Below are 17395 nucleotides of genomic sequence, written 5' to 3'. Positions count from 1 at the left end.
GACATGTCGTCAAAAACCTTTTTTGCACCTGCAAAGCTGATACAAGATAGTTCCTGTAGAACAAGCTGATTTGTTCAACTCAAGAGTTAATCCTGAGTAGCAAACTAGTTCCAACTGTCGTTACCTGGAGATGACTCTGGACTGACATGGTCATATTGGAAGTTAGTCTACAGATTCGGTACCGGGGTCTCCGACACCCCCCACCCCACCCCCACTCCGACATCTCGGATCCAAAAGGGTGTCTCCGCTTGGGTACGTAGAACACAGTGAGATAGCATCTGGATGTGGTTTTGATAATAATCAACCTCATAGCTTAACGCTAACCAAATTCTTTTACATCTAGAACTCAGCTCTCCGAGGTACGGAAGTTCTGACCAACATCGCATTCACACATAGGTTCCAGACATCACCTTTAGTTCCATCCACTCACAGTAAATAATAGTTAACCAAGTGGTTAAGTTTTAATGGTTTGTAAAATAAATTCTTACTTTTATAAACCTGACTGTTTCCTGAATCAAAACAAAATGTGTGCTATCCCCCATTGAATAAAGACTCCTAGAATCTTCTGATTAAACACAATAAAGACCAGGCAGGGTGATATTCTATATTTAGATAGAGTATCACAGCTTATTGGTCATAAGTAGAGTTAATATATATACTGAGCTAACCACCAGGGCTGCCCTTTGTCGTTGGTCCTGTTCATAATGTTTATGGATAGAATTTCTAGGTGCAGCCGTGGTGTTGAGGGGATGTGGAGTTTGGTGGCAGGAGAATCGCATCTGTGCTTTATGTCAATCAATCAATCAACTTTATTTATATAGCGCTTAATCCTGCAATACACGCAACTCAAAGTGCTTAACAAATTAAAAAGGCCCCGCATTCCCTCCCATCCCCAGAATTTTAAAAACAGTCTGACAATAAAAACCCTTCACAACACTCCTCCACTGACACACACACACACACACACACAAAATCAGAATCTCTTAAAAATACAGTTAGATTTGTTTTTTCATCTTTTCTTTGTTTATTTCACCAACATTTAAATCACAGAAACACATCAAAAGCCAATCACAGACAGCAAAGGAGAGGAAGGACACGCGCCCTTTCTACGTGTTACGTCATCAGTCACAGTGAGGATGTTGGAACATTTCCAGTAATTAAATGGTAACACGATGAATTACAGAATGCATGTGCACAAAAACACAGAAGCTCATAATAGGAAAAAAATGAGCCGGTCAGCAATCTTAACAATTGTCCTACAATCATTACCATGGCAACTACCTTCATTGGATGCTTGAACCAGCAGATATACAAGAAAATGTAAAGGGAAATAAATTAAAGCCACAAAGTCAAATTTACCAAGAAAATCTATTCACATTTATTACTTTTCACAATATTACGTCTCACTAAATAAATAATAAAATGTTTAAGCTTGAAAACAATAAAATAAATCAATGAAAACACTGAAGTGAAAATATGGATTTCCAGACAGAAGAAGGATAAAAAAATAAACAAGTAGTCTGAACACCCAGAACTTAAGTCATAAACGTGTATATGTGCATCCCCTACTGGGTGCTGGGGCATAACAGCGTTTCCGCCATATTGGGTGGGTTCCTCACTCTCCAAACCCAAATGGAGTCCACTCAGAGTGAGCAATATGCCAGCTACAACGCAGTGCACTATTGACAAAATATCACATGGGATGAGTATTGACTTTTCTAGCCTACCTGTTGGGATTTTATATTTGTTTTGTTTAATTATATTTAAATTTTAATGAATTTGAACCTTCTTAGTGGGCTAGTGGTATGAGTGTCTGCCCTGGGACGGGGACAGGGGTTAAAATCAGGTCGGGTCAGACCAAAGACTTTAAAAATGTGACCCAATGCATCCCTGCTTGACACTCAGCTCTAAGGGGTGGGATTGGTGGGTTAAACCGCCAAATAGTTCCTGAGGACAGCCAATGCTGCAGCTCACTGCCCCCCATGGGGATGGGTCATATGCAGAGATGTAATTTCACCAGTGTGTGATGATGACTATGACTTTAATTATTATACCATACAATATGTCTGACTTTGTGAAATAGAATAGTAAAATGTGTTTTTTTGTTCGGTAAGCATCTTTCTCAGTAGAAATAAATGCACTGGGGGCGAATGGGGGCCCATCCAAGCTGCTACACCAGCTCCAAGAAGCACCAGTCCATGGGGTGTCTACATATGAAGTCTGTGACCTAAGCCTCCTCGGCTCCTCCCCTTCCCTTCTAGTTGGCTCAAGGGTCCCCAGAACAAAGAAGAAATGATTGTAAGAGATGAGGCTACGCTGATTTCTAAACCGCTTTGCTGCTAAATCACACACACATACTGTACTTCCATTTAAATGAAAAGTCACCATGTGCATTTCAACCGTGTTTGTCACGTACTTTGAGATTGAATCAGGTGTTGCATATGTGACGTCACCGCAGAATCCCTTCTCCCCCAGCGTAGCTGCTACCAGATTTATACTTGTTTTCTCTAAGTTTAATGCTCCTTCTGTCATCCTGGAAGAAGGATTTGAAGCTCGGTCAACTAATTTTCTCCTTTTCTCTGTGTCTGGTTGGATGGCATCAACTTGGTGAGACAAAGTTTTTGTAGTCCGATAAGTTTTTTCATACAAAACCTAAAATAACTGTTGCCCTCATTTGAAGATGAGCACTTTCTTGGCATCAGTACGTGTCTTTAAAATTCAGGGACATCACATGTGAAATCCATGGCACATAACAAACGGGATTAGAAAATAGCTTTCATAGCCCCATTGACTTGCATTCCTTTTTTCTTATTTCCGGGGACCCATGGCCCGGAAGTAGATGGGCGTGGCTAGGTTCCATATGAGCTGAACTGATTCACAAGTTCACTGGCTGAGTCCCTCCTGCTAGTGCCCCCTATAGGCCGGAGGACTGCAGGCTCTCACCATCCAACGGTAAAATCCAGGCTGGAAGCCGGATCAGGATTATTTAAGACTCTTGGCATCAGGGTTGAGTGATCAGATGGAATTCTAAGAATGAGTTGCTGGATCAATTGGGTGGTCTTCCGGCTTGTTTGGTCCTCTCTGCCCTCTCAGTCAGACCAGTCCTGGTCCTCGGGGTCCGATTCTTCCTCTGATTCGCTGTACTCCACAGCAATGCGTCGAGACAGAATTGTGGCCACATCATTTCCTGTTGGCTCTCGCTTCTTGGCCTCCTCCTGCTCACGCTGCTCCTGAACTTTTCTCAGCTGAATCCCTGCAGAGACAAAAAGAACAGTGAGACCAGAGACCCACTAGCAACAGGCTCACTGGTTGGTCACACCTCCATGGCACCTGAACTCACCTCTGCGAATGGCAGCCAGCAAGTCGCTGCGAGCCTCGTTCATTGGGACGTTCAGGCCTGAAGCCTTCCTGTTGTCCATCGCTGGGGGCAGTGGAGGTGCTGCAGTGGTAGAGGGAGGGGCCTGGCCTTTGGGACAGGATGGGGAGGGGGTGTAAGTAGTGGGGAGAGGCGGGGGATGGGAGGGGCTATAAGAGCAGGAGAGGGCGTGGTCACCTACAAAGTAATGAAAAGAAACAGAATCGGTTAGTTTCTCTCCAGTCTCAGCTGATGGTTTGTGTTTCACTTGTTACCTTGGTTACCAGGAGCCGCTGCAGAGTGCAAGGAGGCTGACGTGGCAGCATTGTGGGTGGTGCTAAAAGGGAATGCCGTGTGTCCTGTCGAAGGCATGAGGGGAGGAGGCGGAGGTGCTGGGGGAATCTGATGGTTGCTGTGGAGACAGGATCAGGTAATCAGGTATGTCGCTGCCACACAGACGCTGTGTGTGTGTGTGTGTGTGTGTGTGTGTGTGTGTGTGTGTGTGTGTGTGTGTACATACCTGAGATCCTTAGCTTCATTACTCTGAGCACCGTTCTGTTTGGCTGACCCTGTGAGTGATGGGGCTTGGGTGTACGCCTGGTTCCGACCCAGAGAGTGTTGGCGAGTTGTTGCTGTGGTCACTCCAGACGATGCCGAGGTGGGTCGAAGAGCACGGTCCAGCGACTGAGTCAGCCCACTGCTGCTAGTTTCCATGGCGACATTGTCTTTCCTGTCTTTTCCGTGAGTGGAATGAGGACTGGAGGGGTCATCTGACATCCCTGACCTGGGGTAGGATAAACCTGTGAGATCTGATCAGACTGAGGAACAGGAGATGAGTGGGTGTGGTTACCTGTCCGACGACATGGAACCATCAGAGGTGTGGTAAGGCGATGGTGTCACTCTAGCATCTGGGCGGAGCTCCTTGTCGTATGCCATCAGGTTCCACTCCTGGCGCCTGTTTCTGGCTTTTCGAATCTTCAGATGAAAAAAAGGACAGAACGAAGCGCCGTAACGTGTTCGGACACATCAATGAAATTCCATATTACCTGAAGATGATCTCTGACCTTCGGAGCAGATATTCATCACCACTCATAAATAAATGTATTACATGCAAATTAGCACTTTTGATGTGCTAATACTAGTTTATCCGTTTAATTATAGATCCACCAGGATAAATACAATAAAGTGTATCTTTCACCAAATACAATATTTACTAAGACATCACAATATAACTATAGACACACTACTTGTGTGTGTGTGTGTGTGTGTGTGTGTGTGTGGGGGGGGGGGGGGGTGCGTGTGTGTGTGCGTGTGTGCGTGTGCGTGTGTGTGCGTGCGTATGTGTGTGTGTGTGTGTGTGTGTGTGTGTGTGTGTGTGTGTGTGTGGGGGGGGGGTGTGTGTGTGCGTGTGCGTGTGTGTGCGTGTGTGTGTGTGTGTGTGTGTGTGGGGGGGGGGGGGGGGGGGGGGTGTGCGTGTGTGTGTGCGTGTGCGTGTGTGTGCGTGCGTATGTGTGTGTGTGTGTGTGTGTGTGTGTGGGGGGGGGGGGGTGTGCGTGTGCGTGTGTGTGCGTGCGTATGTGTGTGTGTGTGTGTGTGTGTGTGCGCTCTGTCTTCTCCATCCCCAGTGAGTCGTGGAGGATGGCTGCTTATACTGAGCCAGGATTCTCTGGAGGTTTCTTCCTGTTAAAGGGAGTTTTCCTCTCCACTGTCGCTGCATGCTTGCTTAGTATGAGGATTGCTGTATAGTCACTGACACTAGTCAGTGGCTCGATGAAATTTGCTGGGTTCCTTATATAGAAAACATTATTTCTGATTGGCTTAAAGAACTGACCTGAATTGGAATGTTTATTATGTGAAGTGCCTTGAGACGACTCTTGTCGTGATTTGGCGCTTTATAAATAAACTTGAATTGAATTGAATTGAATTGAATCAACCTGCATCAGTCAGACACACAAAGATGTCATTGTGCACTCTAGTGTGGCTGCTAAACCAGTAATGGTTTCCATGTAGAAACTTTCACTTTCAAATCCATCCCACCCACACGATTAGGGGTGTGGCCTGGATTGATAGCTGTGGTCCTAAAGCTACACTGATGGTTCTCTCGCTCTAAAATCAGGGGTGTCAAACTCAAACTCACAAGGGGCCGAAATGAGACTCTGGGACGGAGTCGAGGGCCGAACTTAATATTTTTTGAAAAAGTGACGGCAAATTTGCACATTTTCTTTATCAACATAAATGCAATTTAGAACCTTTTAATTAGGAAACAAACATATTTCTGCATTAACTCTGAATGTGGAATAACCAAATTACACACGAGCAAGTCAGTTTTAAATAAAAGGCATCAGTGGTATTCATTACTTGTGGTATAATCAGCATTTTATAAATCTATTCAGGATTTATGTTTTCTTGTTTATTCATTGTTCTTATTTTTTTCCTCCTGTAATAAGTGTCATCGCTGCTGTGACGTCTAGCTTTCCCCACTGAGGAACAATAAAGGGATTTTCTATTCTATTCATCTATCTGCAGCCTTTCCTGTTCCTTTTTTACTGTAGGCTAAATCTTTTCTCACGGGCCAACAACAAAATAAAAATGTAATTTTATCTTAAATGAAAATGCAACATCTCACCTGTTAACTTTCATGTTTTGGAGCAGAAAACGAGCATAAAACCAACATATTTAAAGCTCAGTTTGCTCCACTGGTTTACTGTGATGCTCACCTGTTCCAGCCAGATACCTGCATCATGGGGTTGATCTGAGCTGAGGAGGAGACTCCTGCTGTTTTGTTCATCTTCATCATAATAATGACAACATTAGATGACAACAGGTGCTCACATAGGTTTGTGCTGCTGAACATGTCTGAGCAGCTTGACCACGTTGTTGTGTGTCGGGGAGGAAACACGACAGCAGCCAGCTGGTTTGAGCGTGTCGCTGCTCGCTGGAGTTATATCAGCTCTGTCTGGACGTTAGTTGGAAAACTTTCTCTTTCACTCGTGAACACATTACTGAGCGGTTAAAATCTCCGTTTTTGGGCTTCAACGTCGGCAAATAGCTGAGTAAACTCGGCGCTGAGAGAGAGGAGTGTTTAGTTTGTCCAAGACAGCAGACGCTGGAAAAAACACAAAGGAGGGGGTGTTTCGGCTCCGCGCTGATGCCGCAAAGCATCATGGGAGTTGTAGTCTTTGCTGTAAAATCGGCCAGCGGGTCACTTTAATATATTTGTGATATTTATCTCGCGGGCCACATAAAAATGCTCCGCGGGCCTTGTGTCTGACACGTGTGGTCAAAATTCTCTTCCAATAACGCGGCTCATTCAAAACCCAACGATTTTATCATCCGGTTTTCTTTTTCGCTGAACCACCGCACTCCCGCACTTACCTGGGTCCTTCACTCATTATGCACTTGTGTATTTAGCAATAGCACACCACTGATGTGAGAGGTTCTCAATAATATCAGGGACGGAGAAACAGCCGGCTGCTACCACTTCAGCTTTAGGACAAACTACCAGAGTCCCAAAAAGAAAAACACCATTTGAAGTCACGGAAAACGAAAGATGTATAAACGTAGAAAACAGCGACTGGTGTTTAGAGCTCTCTCATTTACTGTGGCAATGTTTATTCTCATATCAGGGGGGCGTGGCCTAGGGATGATAGCCAATGGGAGGGGTGAGAGTTCCTTAACTGTGTTTGTGTTTAAAAGGTAGCTTGTTTTACAGATTTGCATTTGCAGATTTAACTGTCAGCATTTGGTTAAAGGGCGATAACCCCAAATTATCACAATGTGGACCAAGCTTGATCAACTTTAGTGTAAAAGCTCAGAATCTATTGAGACCTGGTCTAGATCAGCATCAGCATCAGGGACAGGATCAGAGATAGGGACTGACATGGTTTTTAGGAAGGGGATCCAGAAAAACTTCACATCCTGGACCATAAGAATCTCCCAGGAAGACTCACCTTCTTCACCTCCCGGCCCGACGAGTCCTCCGCATGCTTCTGCTCCTGGTAACCAAGAATCAGCATTTAGAGGGACAGGGGTGGACAGATGGACAAACAGATGAACGGATGAACCTTGTGTCTTCGCTTCTCCTTGCGTTTGTTCTCCGTGGCTTGTAGCATCTTTTCCTTCCACAGGATGAAGAAGTATGACGGGTCGGTGTAGAACTTCAGACCGTCCTTCTTGTCGTCTCTGCACACAAACAGACCTCTACCTCAGACCCCCTCCAGCTGGAACCATAGACCCTGTTTGAAATCTGACTTTTTGGAACTGGGTTTTGTTCTTAATCTGTTTTGTATAAACTGGATTTGGACCTGCTTTTAAGGCCTGGAGCTTCATAAATAAACAAGATCTGAACTCCAACACGCAGGTTTTAAACAGACCTGTAGGGGGTCAGGATGTTAAGGGGGGGTGGCTTGTCGCAGCCCTGGTATGTCATCAGAACGGGGTTGAGGATGGAGCTTCGTGACACCACCTGCTGATCCTGGATCGTGCTGCTCCTGAAGGCCTTCCGCATGTTGATGTCCTGCAGAGACACTACACAACAACAGGATCTGTGGGTCCACATGTAGGTCTTTAAATATGCTGATGAGTTTTATCGACAAAAAAAACAAAAACGTTTCGATGATTGTTGGTTACTAGAATTTGTAAAGCTTTCTGTTCTCAGGTCCTACCCCTCTTCTGTGGAACCAGGACCGTAGGCTTTCCTGACCATTTATTTTCTTTTAACACAACTAGAGCTTCAGTTCTCAGACCAGGTCAGACCTCCATCAGGAATATTTCCTTTAGTTGTGGTCTTGGGTAAACGTTTGTAACCTAAAACTGCTGGCTCAGTTGTCTTCTACAAAAAGGTTGAGGTGAAGCTGAACAGCAGGTCTCCACCAACGCTGGAGACTGAATCAGTTGGACTGTACCCTGCGCCTGGCTCTCAGACGGGATGTTGTTAACCTGGTTGGTTGGGCCACTATCATTGCCAGTGTCCATTAATGGAGGACCTCGAGGGAAGGTTGTAGTGTACTATCTACCAGGTGGATTCCGGTTGTACCCAGACTCTGATCCACCAGCGACTAGTTCGGCTCGAGACAGTGATTAAAGCATCAGGGGTGGTGATGGTGATGTTCACATATAATACATCAAACGTATATAGCGCTTGTTTAGGACACTCAAAGACGCTTGCATGCACTCTCACATTCACACGCTGCCAGTGATGTTAAGCTACTTTGTAGCCACAGCCGCCCTGGGGCGGTCTGACAGAGGCGAGGCTGCCATTTGGCACCGTCGGCGCTTCTGACCACCACCAACACAGGCAAGTTGGGTGAAGTGTCTTGCCCAAGGACACAACAGCAGAAGACCCCTGGCAGGAGGTGGAATCGAACCCATGACCTGATCCTGGACCCAGGACATGATCATGGGGCAACCCGCTCTACCACCTGAGCTACTGCTGCCCTTGAAATCACAAATAACAGTCAAAAATGTAACATACAGGCCAGTGTTAGCTCCCACCTGTTGCATCCTCTCATGACCAATTGGCTTGGGTTTACACGGTCTGTAGTTATCTGTAGGGCGGGTCCAGTGTTCACTGGTGACAAAAGGTCACTCGATGCTGCTCAGAATGAGGAACGTGTGTGATGGAAGCATGTCAGAGAAGGTTCTAACAGAGTATTTTTCATAGACCTGAATTGTTTTACAAAGCCTGCATGTCTGTGTGTGGTGTAGTTAGTTATGTCTCCAAGTAGAGGGTCATACAGAGAGTAGAGTCACACCTGCAGGACATGTTCGAATCTATTAGCATATTTAAATGAAGGCGTGTTAGGGAAAGGAGCTTGCTATTCCCTAAATTTCGTCAATCCTACCTCCATGAGGAGGAATGGATCTAGATCAGTTTGTGAGTTTCTTGTCTTTTAGAAAGAAATCTATGCAGGTCTTTGGTGATGAGGACCCGGGTGTGTTTGGTCGCCTACCTTCTTCCACGTTGGAGTCCAGCTGAGTGACCTTCACAGCCAGCAGGTCAACCCTCTCCTGCAGGTTGCTCATCTTCAGGTAGAAGCTGTTGGCCTCTATGAACAACTCTCCAAAGATATCCTCAGCATGACGACCTGCAGCAGGAACCACGAGATAGAGGCCTTTGGCATCAGTCGGATTCTGATCAGCACTTTGCCAGGTGCCTGTTGTACTGGGCTGACGTGTTGAGGCTGGAGATGTAAAAACCTGGAGCAACGAATGACTCCGCCACCTAGCCCACCTGTGACCCCTTACAATCACATCAAAGCAGGTACTAACAATGGGTGTGACCTTGTACTTATCAGTATTGGAAAAGCCTTGGAACTAAGCTGAACTGGGCTGAATGGCGCTCAGGAAGTACTGATGGAAAAGAGTCCTTAGAGCCAGTGTCTCTAGATCAAGTGTAAACAGGAAGTTTGGAAGACAGACTTAAGTTGAATCAACGAGACGGTAGCGATCCAACAGGAGGAGAAATCGTCTCTTTACTTGTATAGGCAAGAAAAACTGAACCTGAGAAACCTGTTCTGATTGGACTCCTCCAGAACTTCTAGCATTGGGAACATTCATTTCTGAATCTATGGATCTGAACCTTTATGTACTGAGTTTCCAGAACCAGAACTCACTGAGTCCTCCCAGCTGTTTGATGACTGCAGCCAGTGTACTGTTGGTGACACACTCCAGCTCACTAGCAACCCCATCAGGCAGGGAGCCTCTGGACAGAAATCGAGGCTCGATGATTCGCTTCACCAGCGGCATGTTGGACCTGCACACAGACGCAAAAATCAACTGAAACCTTCCTCACAACCTCAGAACCATTAGAGTATCAGAACATCCGTTCCTCAGAATTTCAGATTAATGGGACCAGAACCAAATACCTTCAAGACATTAGAACCATGAGCCCAGAACCTTGAAACCACATGCTGCTGGACTTTTGAACACCAGGTAACTTTGCAGCTCAGCAATAGTTACTGTAAATCCTCTAATATTAGCCTGTATTTAATTAACTGCCGGGTATCATATTTTGGCCGGTGTCTGAGTCGGCGGAGGTGAATAATGGCCGGTGTTTTTATTGTGGCCGGGTGGAATAATAATAATAATAATAATAATAATAATAATAATAATAATAATAATAATAGCCTTTATTTTCATTGTACAGGATACAACGAAATTGGAGAATGTGGTAACAAGCAAGTATGCGAGGGTAACTTTAACCGTGCGGAGACGTCACCTTATCGTGGTGGAGGAATTTGAGTGCCCTAATGATCCTAGGAGCCATGTTGTCTGGGGCACTTTGTGCCCCTGGTAGGCTCTCCCATGACAAATTGGTCTTAGGTGAAGGGTAAGACAAAGAACGGTTCACAGGATCTTTCATGAAGGTACAGTCAAAGAGTCGGAGTACCCGGCCCGGAGGGTTACCAGGGTCCCACCCTGGAGCCAGGCCTGGGGTTGGGGCCCGCGAGCGAGCGCCTGGTGGCCGGGCTTTTGCCCATGGGGCCCGGCCGGGCCCAGCCCGAACCGGATACATGGGCTCATCCAACTGTGGACCCACCACCCGCAGGAGGAATATGAAGGGTCTGGTGCAATGTGGATCAGGTGGCAGACCAAGGCGGGAGCCTTGGCGGTCCGATCCCCGGACAAGAAAACTAGTTTTTGGGACATGGAACATCACCTCGCTGGCGGGGAAGGAGCAGGAGCTTGTGGCAGAGGTTGAGCGGTACCGGCTAGATATAGTCGGACTCACCTCGACACATATCATTGGCTCTGGAACCCAAGTCCTTGAGAGGGGTTGGACACTCTCCTTTGCTGGAGTTGCTCCGGGTGAGAGGCGGAGGGCTGGGGTTGGCTTTTTGTTAGCCCCAAGACTCTCTGCCTGTGTGTTGAGGTTTAACTCGGGGGACAAGAGGGTAGCTTCCCTGCGCCTTCGGGTCGGGGAACGGGTCCTGACTGTTGTTTGTGCTTATGGGCCAAATATCAGTTGAGAGTACCCACCCTTTTTGGAGTCCCTGGGACGAGTGCTAGATAGTGCTCCATCAGGGGACTCCATTGTCCTGCTGGGGGACTTCAATGCTCCCGTGGGTAATGGCAGCATGACCTGGAGGGGTGTGATTGGGAGGAATGGCCCGCCTGATCTGAACTCAAGTGGTGTTTCGTTATTGGACTTCTGTGCAAGCCGCAGTTTGGCCATAACGAACACCATGTTCGAACATAAGGATGCCCATCGGTACACTTGGTGTCGCAGGTCAATGATAGACTTTGTAGTCGTATCATCTGACCTGCGGCCGTATGTTTTGGACACCCGTGTGAAGAGAGGAGCGGAGCAGTCAACTGATCACCACCTGGTGGGGAGTTGGATCAGATGGCAGGGGAAGATGACGCTTAGACCTGGCAGACTCAAACGCATAGTGAGGGTCTGCTGGGAACGCCTGGCAGAAGAACCTGTTAAGACGGTCTTCAACTCCCACCTCCGGCAGAGCTTTGACCGTGTCCCGAGAGCGGTGGGGGACATTGACTCCGAGTGGGCCTTGTTCCACTCTGTGATTGTTGCTAGCTGTGGTCGCAAGGTGGCCGGTGCCAGTCATGGTGGCAACCTCTGTACCCGCTGGTGGACACCAGAGGTTCGGGGAGCCGTCAGGCTGAAGAAGGAGGCCTACAGGGCACGGCTGGTCCGTGGGTCTCCGGAGGCAGCAGACAGGTACCGGATAGCCAAGCGGGGTGCAGCAGTGGCAGTTGCCGAGGCAAAATCTCGGGCGTTGGAGGAGTTTGGTGAGGCCATGGAGAAAGACTATCGATAAGCTCCAAAGAGATTCTGGGAAACTGTCCGGCGCCTCAGGAGAGGAAGGCAGCAACTCGCTCACACTGCTTACAGTGGGGATGGGGAGCTGCGGACATCAACTGGGGCTATAGTCGGACGGTGGAAGGAATAATTTGAGGAGCTCCTCAATCCCACCTATGCGCATTCCGAGGAGGAACCAGAGCCGGGAGACCTGGGGATGGACTGTCCAATCTCGGGGGCAGAAGTTGCTGAGGTAGTCAAACAACTACACAGCGGCGGAGCCCCGGGGGCAGATGAGGTTCGTCCTGGGTATCTCAAGGCTATGGATGTTGTAGGACTGTCATAGTTGACACATCTCTGCAATATTGCGTGGTCATCGGGGGCAGTTCCTGTGGAGTGGCAGACCGGGGTGTTGGTCCCCATCTTTAAGAAGGGTGACCTGAGGGTGTGTTCCAACTATAGGGGGATCACACTCCTCAGCCTCCCTGGAAAGGTCTACTCCAAGGTACTGGAGAGGAGGGTCCGATCGATAGTTGAATCTCAGATTGAGGAGGAGCAATGTGATTTTCTTCCTGGCCGTGGAACTGTGGACCAGCTCTATACCCTTGCAAGGGTGATGGAGGGGGCATTGGAGTTTGCCCAACCAATCCAAATGTGTTTTGTAGATTTGGAGAAGGCTTATGACCGTGTCCCCAGGGGCACCCTGTGGGGGACGCTCCAGGAGTATGGGGTGGGTGGCCTTTTGTTAAGGGCCATTCAATCCCTTTACCAGAGGAGCGTGAGTTTGGTCCGCATAGCCTGTAGTAAGTCTGACCTGTTCCCGGTGAGGGTTGGACTCCGCCAGGGCTGCCCTTTGTCACTGGTTCTGTTCATCACTTTTATGGACAGAATTTCTAGGCGCAGCCGTGGTGTGGAGCGTGTCGAGTTTGGTGGCAGGAGAATCTCGTCTCTGCTTTTTGCAGATGATGTGGTCCTCCTAGCTTCATCCAGCTCTGACCTTCAGCTCTTGCTGGGTAGGTTCAGGGCCGAGTGTGAAGCGGCTGGGATGAGGATCAGCACCTCCAAATCTGAGATCATGGTTCTCAACCGGAAAAGGGTGGCTTGCCAACTCCGGGTCGGGGGAGAGGTCCTACCTCAAGTGGAGGAGTTTAAGTATCTCGGGGTCTTGTTCACGAATGAGGGTAGGAGGGATCGGGAGATCGATAGGTGGATTGGTTCGGCGTCTGCAGTGATGCGGACGCTGAGCCGATCTGTCGTGGTGAAGAGGGAGCTGAGCCAGAAAACCAGGCTCTCGATTTACCGGTCGATCTACGTCCCAATCCTCACCTATGGTCATGAGCTTTGGGTAATGACCTAAAGAACGAGATCGCGGATACAAGCGGCCGAAATGAGTTTCCTCCGTAGGGTGGCCGGGCTCAGCCTTAGAGATAGGGTGAGGAGCTCGGACATTCGGGAGGGACTCGGAGTAGAGCCGCTGCTCCTCCGGATCGAAAGGAGCCAGTTGAGGTGGTTTGGGCATCTGGTCAGGATGCCTCCTTGACACCTCCTCGGGGAGGTGTTTCGAGCATGTCTTGCCGGCAGGAGGCCCCCAGGTCGACCCAGGACACGTTGGAGAGGTTACATCTCCAACCTGGTCCGGGAACGCCTTGGGGTCCTGCCGGAGGAGCTGGTGGAGAAGGCTGGGGAGAGTACGGTCTGGAGCTCCCTAGTTGGGATGCTGCCACCACGACCCAGACCCGGATAAGTGGAGGAAGACGACGACGACGAGACGAAGAGGAGGCGAATATTTGATATCAAGTTCAAAGAGAACGTGCTGATTATGCTGCAGAACTGTGTGAACTAGTCACTAGTCGACTTCACTGCTCTATAGTGACTTTTTATGCCTGTCATCGACTAGTCTCTGTCACGTGATTATGACCGGCAAGATGCAGTCCACGGAAAAGACAGCAGCCTGCTGTCAGCAGGTGACAAGCTCCTGCGCGTCGGGAGGCGACGCGCTGTGCCAGAGCGTCCGTACTGGCACCCGCCATAAAACGGACATTTAACCAAATTGTGACGTTTACCCTCTTGCAATTTAACATTCCCCTCACCCCCACTCTAACCTTAACCAGCTAGCGCATGTAAAGCTCTGATCGTTGACGCACTCCAGACATCTGCGTCCTGAGCACTGCCACAGTAACATTATCAAATCAGGTGTCGCCACCTCAAAAACTACTTTAACACGCGATTGCTCATGTCGGCTCATTTCCTTTTATGTTTTCTGTCTTTTATTCTTTTATTTGTGCCTGATGCTTTTCGCTGCTGCGGATCAGGGCACATCACCTGTTTTGTCCTCTGTGACGCACCTAATTGATGTGGCCGGCGAGCACTCCGCTGTTTTTGCGGTCGGTAGATCTTTTAGAACTGCAGTTCAAAGGTAACTCATAAGGTGAATATATAAGAACCCAGGTAGCAGTTTCTCTTTAGGATTGAGAGGAGATGCAGGAAGATAATAAACAGGCAGGACAGAAAAATAGTCAAATAAAAACAAGTTAGTTTTTGTACCTGGTGGTTGCAACAAACAGACACCATTGAAGGTAATCAGAAGTGAGCAACAGAAAATGAAATAATTATTTTAATGTTTAGAGCAGCAGGAACTCCAAGAGGCTGCAGGCGCATCAGTGAGTTTGCGGCCGCTGCGCAGGGGGAGGGGGGAGGGGGCTGAAGCAGGGGGAGGGGGCTGAAGCAGGGGGGGGGGGGGGCTGAAGCAGAAACTACCATTGTTAAAAGAAATGTGTTTAACTTTGAAAATGTGGGCGCAATTTTAATTGTCAAAAACTCCAGCGAACCATTAGTTCATTTTGCTCAAATAGACATTTAGGCCTGCCTCTAATTCTGGTCCTCCTTCCAATAAAGGCCTGGAGCTTGATGAGCTTGAGTCAAATACAGGCCTGGGCCTGTATTAGAGGATTTACAGTACTTTACGTTTCTCATCATTTCCTAACTTTTTCTCATCCTAAATATTATTTGCCTCAGTTCATTTTCATGCATACAGTTCTCTGTTTGGTCCACCAGAGTAGCAGCATGCTGTGTGTTCCCATGGCAATGTGCTAGACCATTACCATGGAAAACCCTCTCACACACTCTGTGATTACTGTTGCTAGGAAACAGAAATACGTCACATGATGCAAGTGGCAGAGCAGTAATCTGGATCCAGAACTCAGTGAATCCTGGTGCTGGTGTTCTGACGGCTGTGTGCGTGTGCGTGTGTGTGTGTGTGTGTGTGTGTGTGTGTGTGTGTGAGAGAGAGAGAGAGAGAGAGAGATTTGAGTAGTGTTGAGTATTGAAAACCACCCCCAAATTTGATCTAAATAAATAAATATGATAAAAATGCTGGTTCAGATATTTATTTCTGAAGTTCTATGAAGAACGTGGACCCATGCAGGTCCAGGTTTGAGGGTTCTGGGATCTTGTTTGGTTCTGTCAGACGTTCCAAGAACCGCCTATGATCCACATCTAAAACTGGATCTGATTAGTCCAGTCTTCAGACGCTGCATGATGCATGACCAGCTGCTGATCATGTGACCATCAGGCTGCAGACTGACACCTGCAAACCCACCACCACCCACACACACCCCCACCCCACCCCCGACACACACACACACACTTCCTTCAAAAGTTAGAATTCATGTGGACTCACACACCACGTCATCTAGTATGTGTGTTTACCTGCTAACATTAATCAATCCACTGATCAGCTGACCAGTCTGCAGCCTTACAACCGATTACGTCATTCCAGGGCCGGTGATTGATGGGGCACAAATCAGTTTGAATAATGAATTCGGATAAATCACGGCACCAGTCACCTGACGGTGATAGATGAATCGGTTTTACTCACCGCGAGCTGAGGCGGGTTCCGCTCCGGAGTTCGGTTGGTTCCGTTAATGCGCCACCGTCACGAACCGGAGGGCTGCGCGCGCCGGTTTCAGCGGCTTCCTCCGCTCAGTCTTGGAGCGGATGCTGATGCATGGAGCGGAGCTCCCGTCGGCTGACTTCGGCTCCCCTCGGATAGACGGATAGCCCCCCCCCCCCAACTCTCCTTTTTTTATTCTTTAGGCCCGAGCAGCGAAGCGCTGCGAAGGCCTATTGTATCTGCTCCGTTTCTTTTTAGGCCCGAGCAGCGAAAGCGCTGCGAAGGCCTCTTGTTTTTGCTCTGTTTATTATTAGGCCCGAGCAGTGAAGCTGCGAAGGCCTATTGTATCTGCTCCGTTTATTATTATTATTTATTATTATTATTATTATTTTTTTTCTTCCGCGTCTTTGGGTGGCCTTTAGGGGGTCTTAGCATATCCAAAAAGTCACCAAATTCTGGCCCAATATAGAAAGTGCGTGAAATTTACGTATTTCACTGGCGATGTGAAAGTTCATAAAAAAGTGGCTGAACAGCGCCCTCTAGAAAGTGAAAAATACCCCTCTCCATAAAGCTTAGTTTATCGTACAGTTATGAAATTTGGTTTACTTGTAGTACTCAACAGTCCGCACAGAAAAGTCTCTTGCAACCATGGTCAATATCAAACAGGAAGTCGGCCATTTTGGGTTGAAATGGAGATTTTTAGCCGTTTTGGCCATTTCTAGGGTCTATATTTGGTTGAACAGTTTGGTCATTTTTAGCACGATCGTCTCAAAAATAGTGTGCAATCGAACAGAAGCGATGGACGATTAAAATGAGACAATAAAATTGACTTTTCGTAAATACTGAAGGGGCGGGGCCAGGCCTCAAAGTTCGAGCACTCGTCAAAAAAATTCAAATTGCTATAATTTCATAAATGAAAGAATTACAGTTAAAGTAACTTTCTATGGACAATCGGCATCGCCCCCCGAAGACAAATGAATGGTCGATTGATGATGTCACATAAGCCCCGCCCCCTCAGGACTTAAAAGGTCAAGTTTTACTGGGAAATTTTCAAAAATTCGCCCTTTCAAATAATCATCCCAAATTTGTAGCAGTTAACTGAAGACAAGTTGGGGTTGCTTGGCGTCACTTTATGGGAGTTTTCTGCAGAAGGCGGGGCTGTGGCGGCGCGGCGAAGTCAGGCGTACAGACGTGGCCTTACGTTTGCCTTCCATTTCGTCATTTCTAGAGATATCGCCACGACACTTCTTGGGAGTGATCCTAGTCCGGCCCCAAAAAGAATCTGATGTGAACATCTGGTGGGCGTGGCCTATTTTCTGAAATAGCGCCCCCTAGGACCATTTAAACTGTCAGCCCCAAGCCATGCTTTGACTGAGGAGTACCA

General features: G+C 47.8%; 1 protein-coding gene across 1 annotated transcript; it reads right to left on the bottom strand.

Moving 5' to 3' along the window:
• Positions 1–1001: 1001 nt before the first annotated feature.
• On the bottom strand, positions 1002–16153 carry LOC107393810 (actin-binding protein WASF3). The gene is made up of 11 exons (XM_054743870.2): positions 15997–16153; positions 9970–10109; positions 9307–9441; positions 7729–7882; positions 7420–7537; positions 7306–7350; positions 4206–4330; positions 3876–4139; positions 3631–3767; positions 3341–3553; positions 1002–3253 (listed from the first exon to the last, which is right to left on the bottom strand). The coding sequence occupies exons 2-11, from the start codon at positions 10100–10102 to the stop codon at positions 3090–3092; spliced, it is 1488 nt and encodes a 495-aa protein (XP_054599845.2). The 5' UTR covers positions 10103–10109; positions 15997–16153; the 3' UTR covers positions 1002–3089.
• Between the last annotated feature and the right edge of the window lie 1242 nt (positions 16154–17395).

Source organism: Nothobranchius furzeri, chromosome 6, assembly GCF_043380555.1.
Source record: "Nothobranchius furzeri strain GRZ-AD chromosome 6, NfurGRZ-RIMD1, whole genome shotgun sequence".
Taxonomy (NCBI): Eukaryota; Metazoa; Chordata; class Actinopteri; order Cyprinodontiformes; family Nothobranchiidae; genus Nothobranchius; species Nothobranchius furzeri.
Note: the sequence above shows the minus strand (reverse complement) of the source record. Positions and strands in the feature narration are given on the sequence as shown.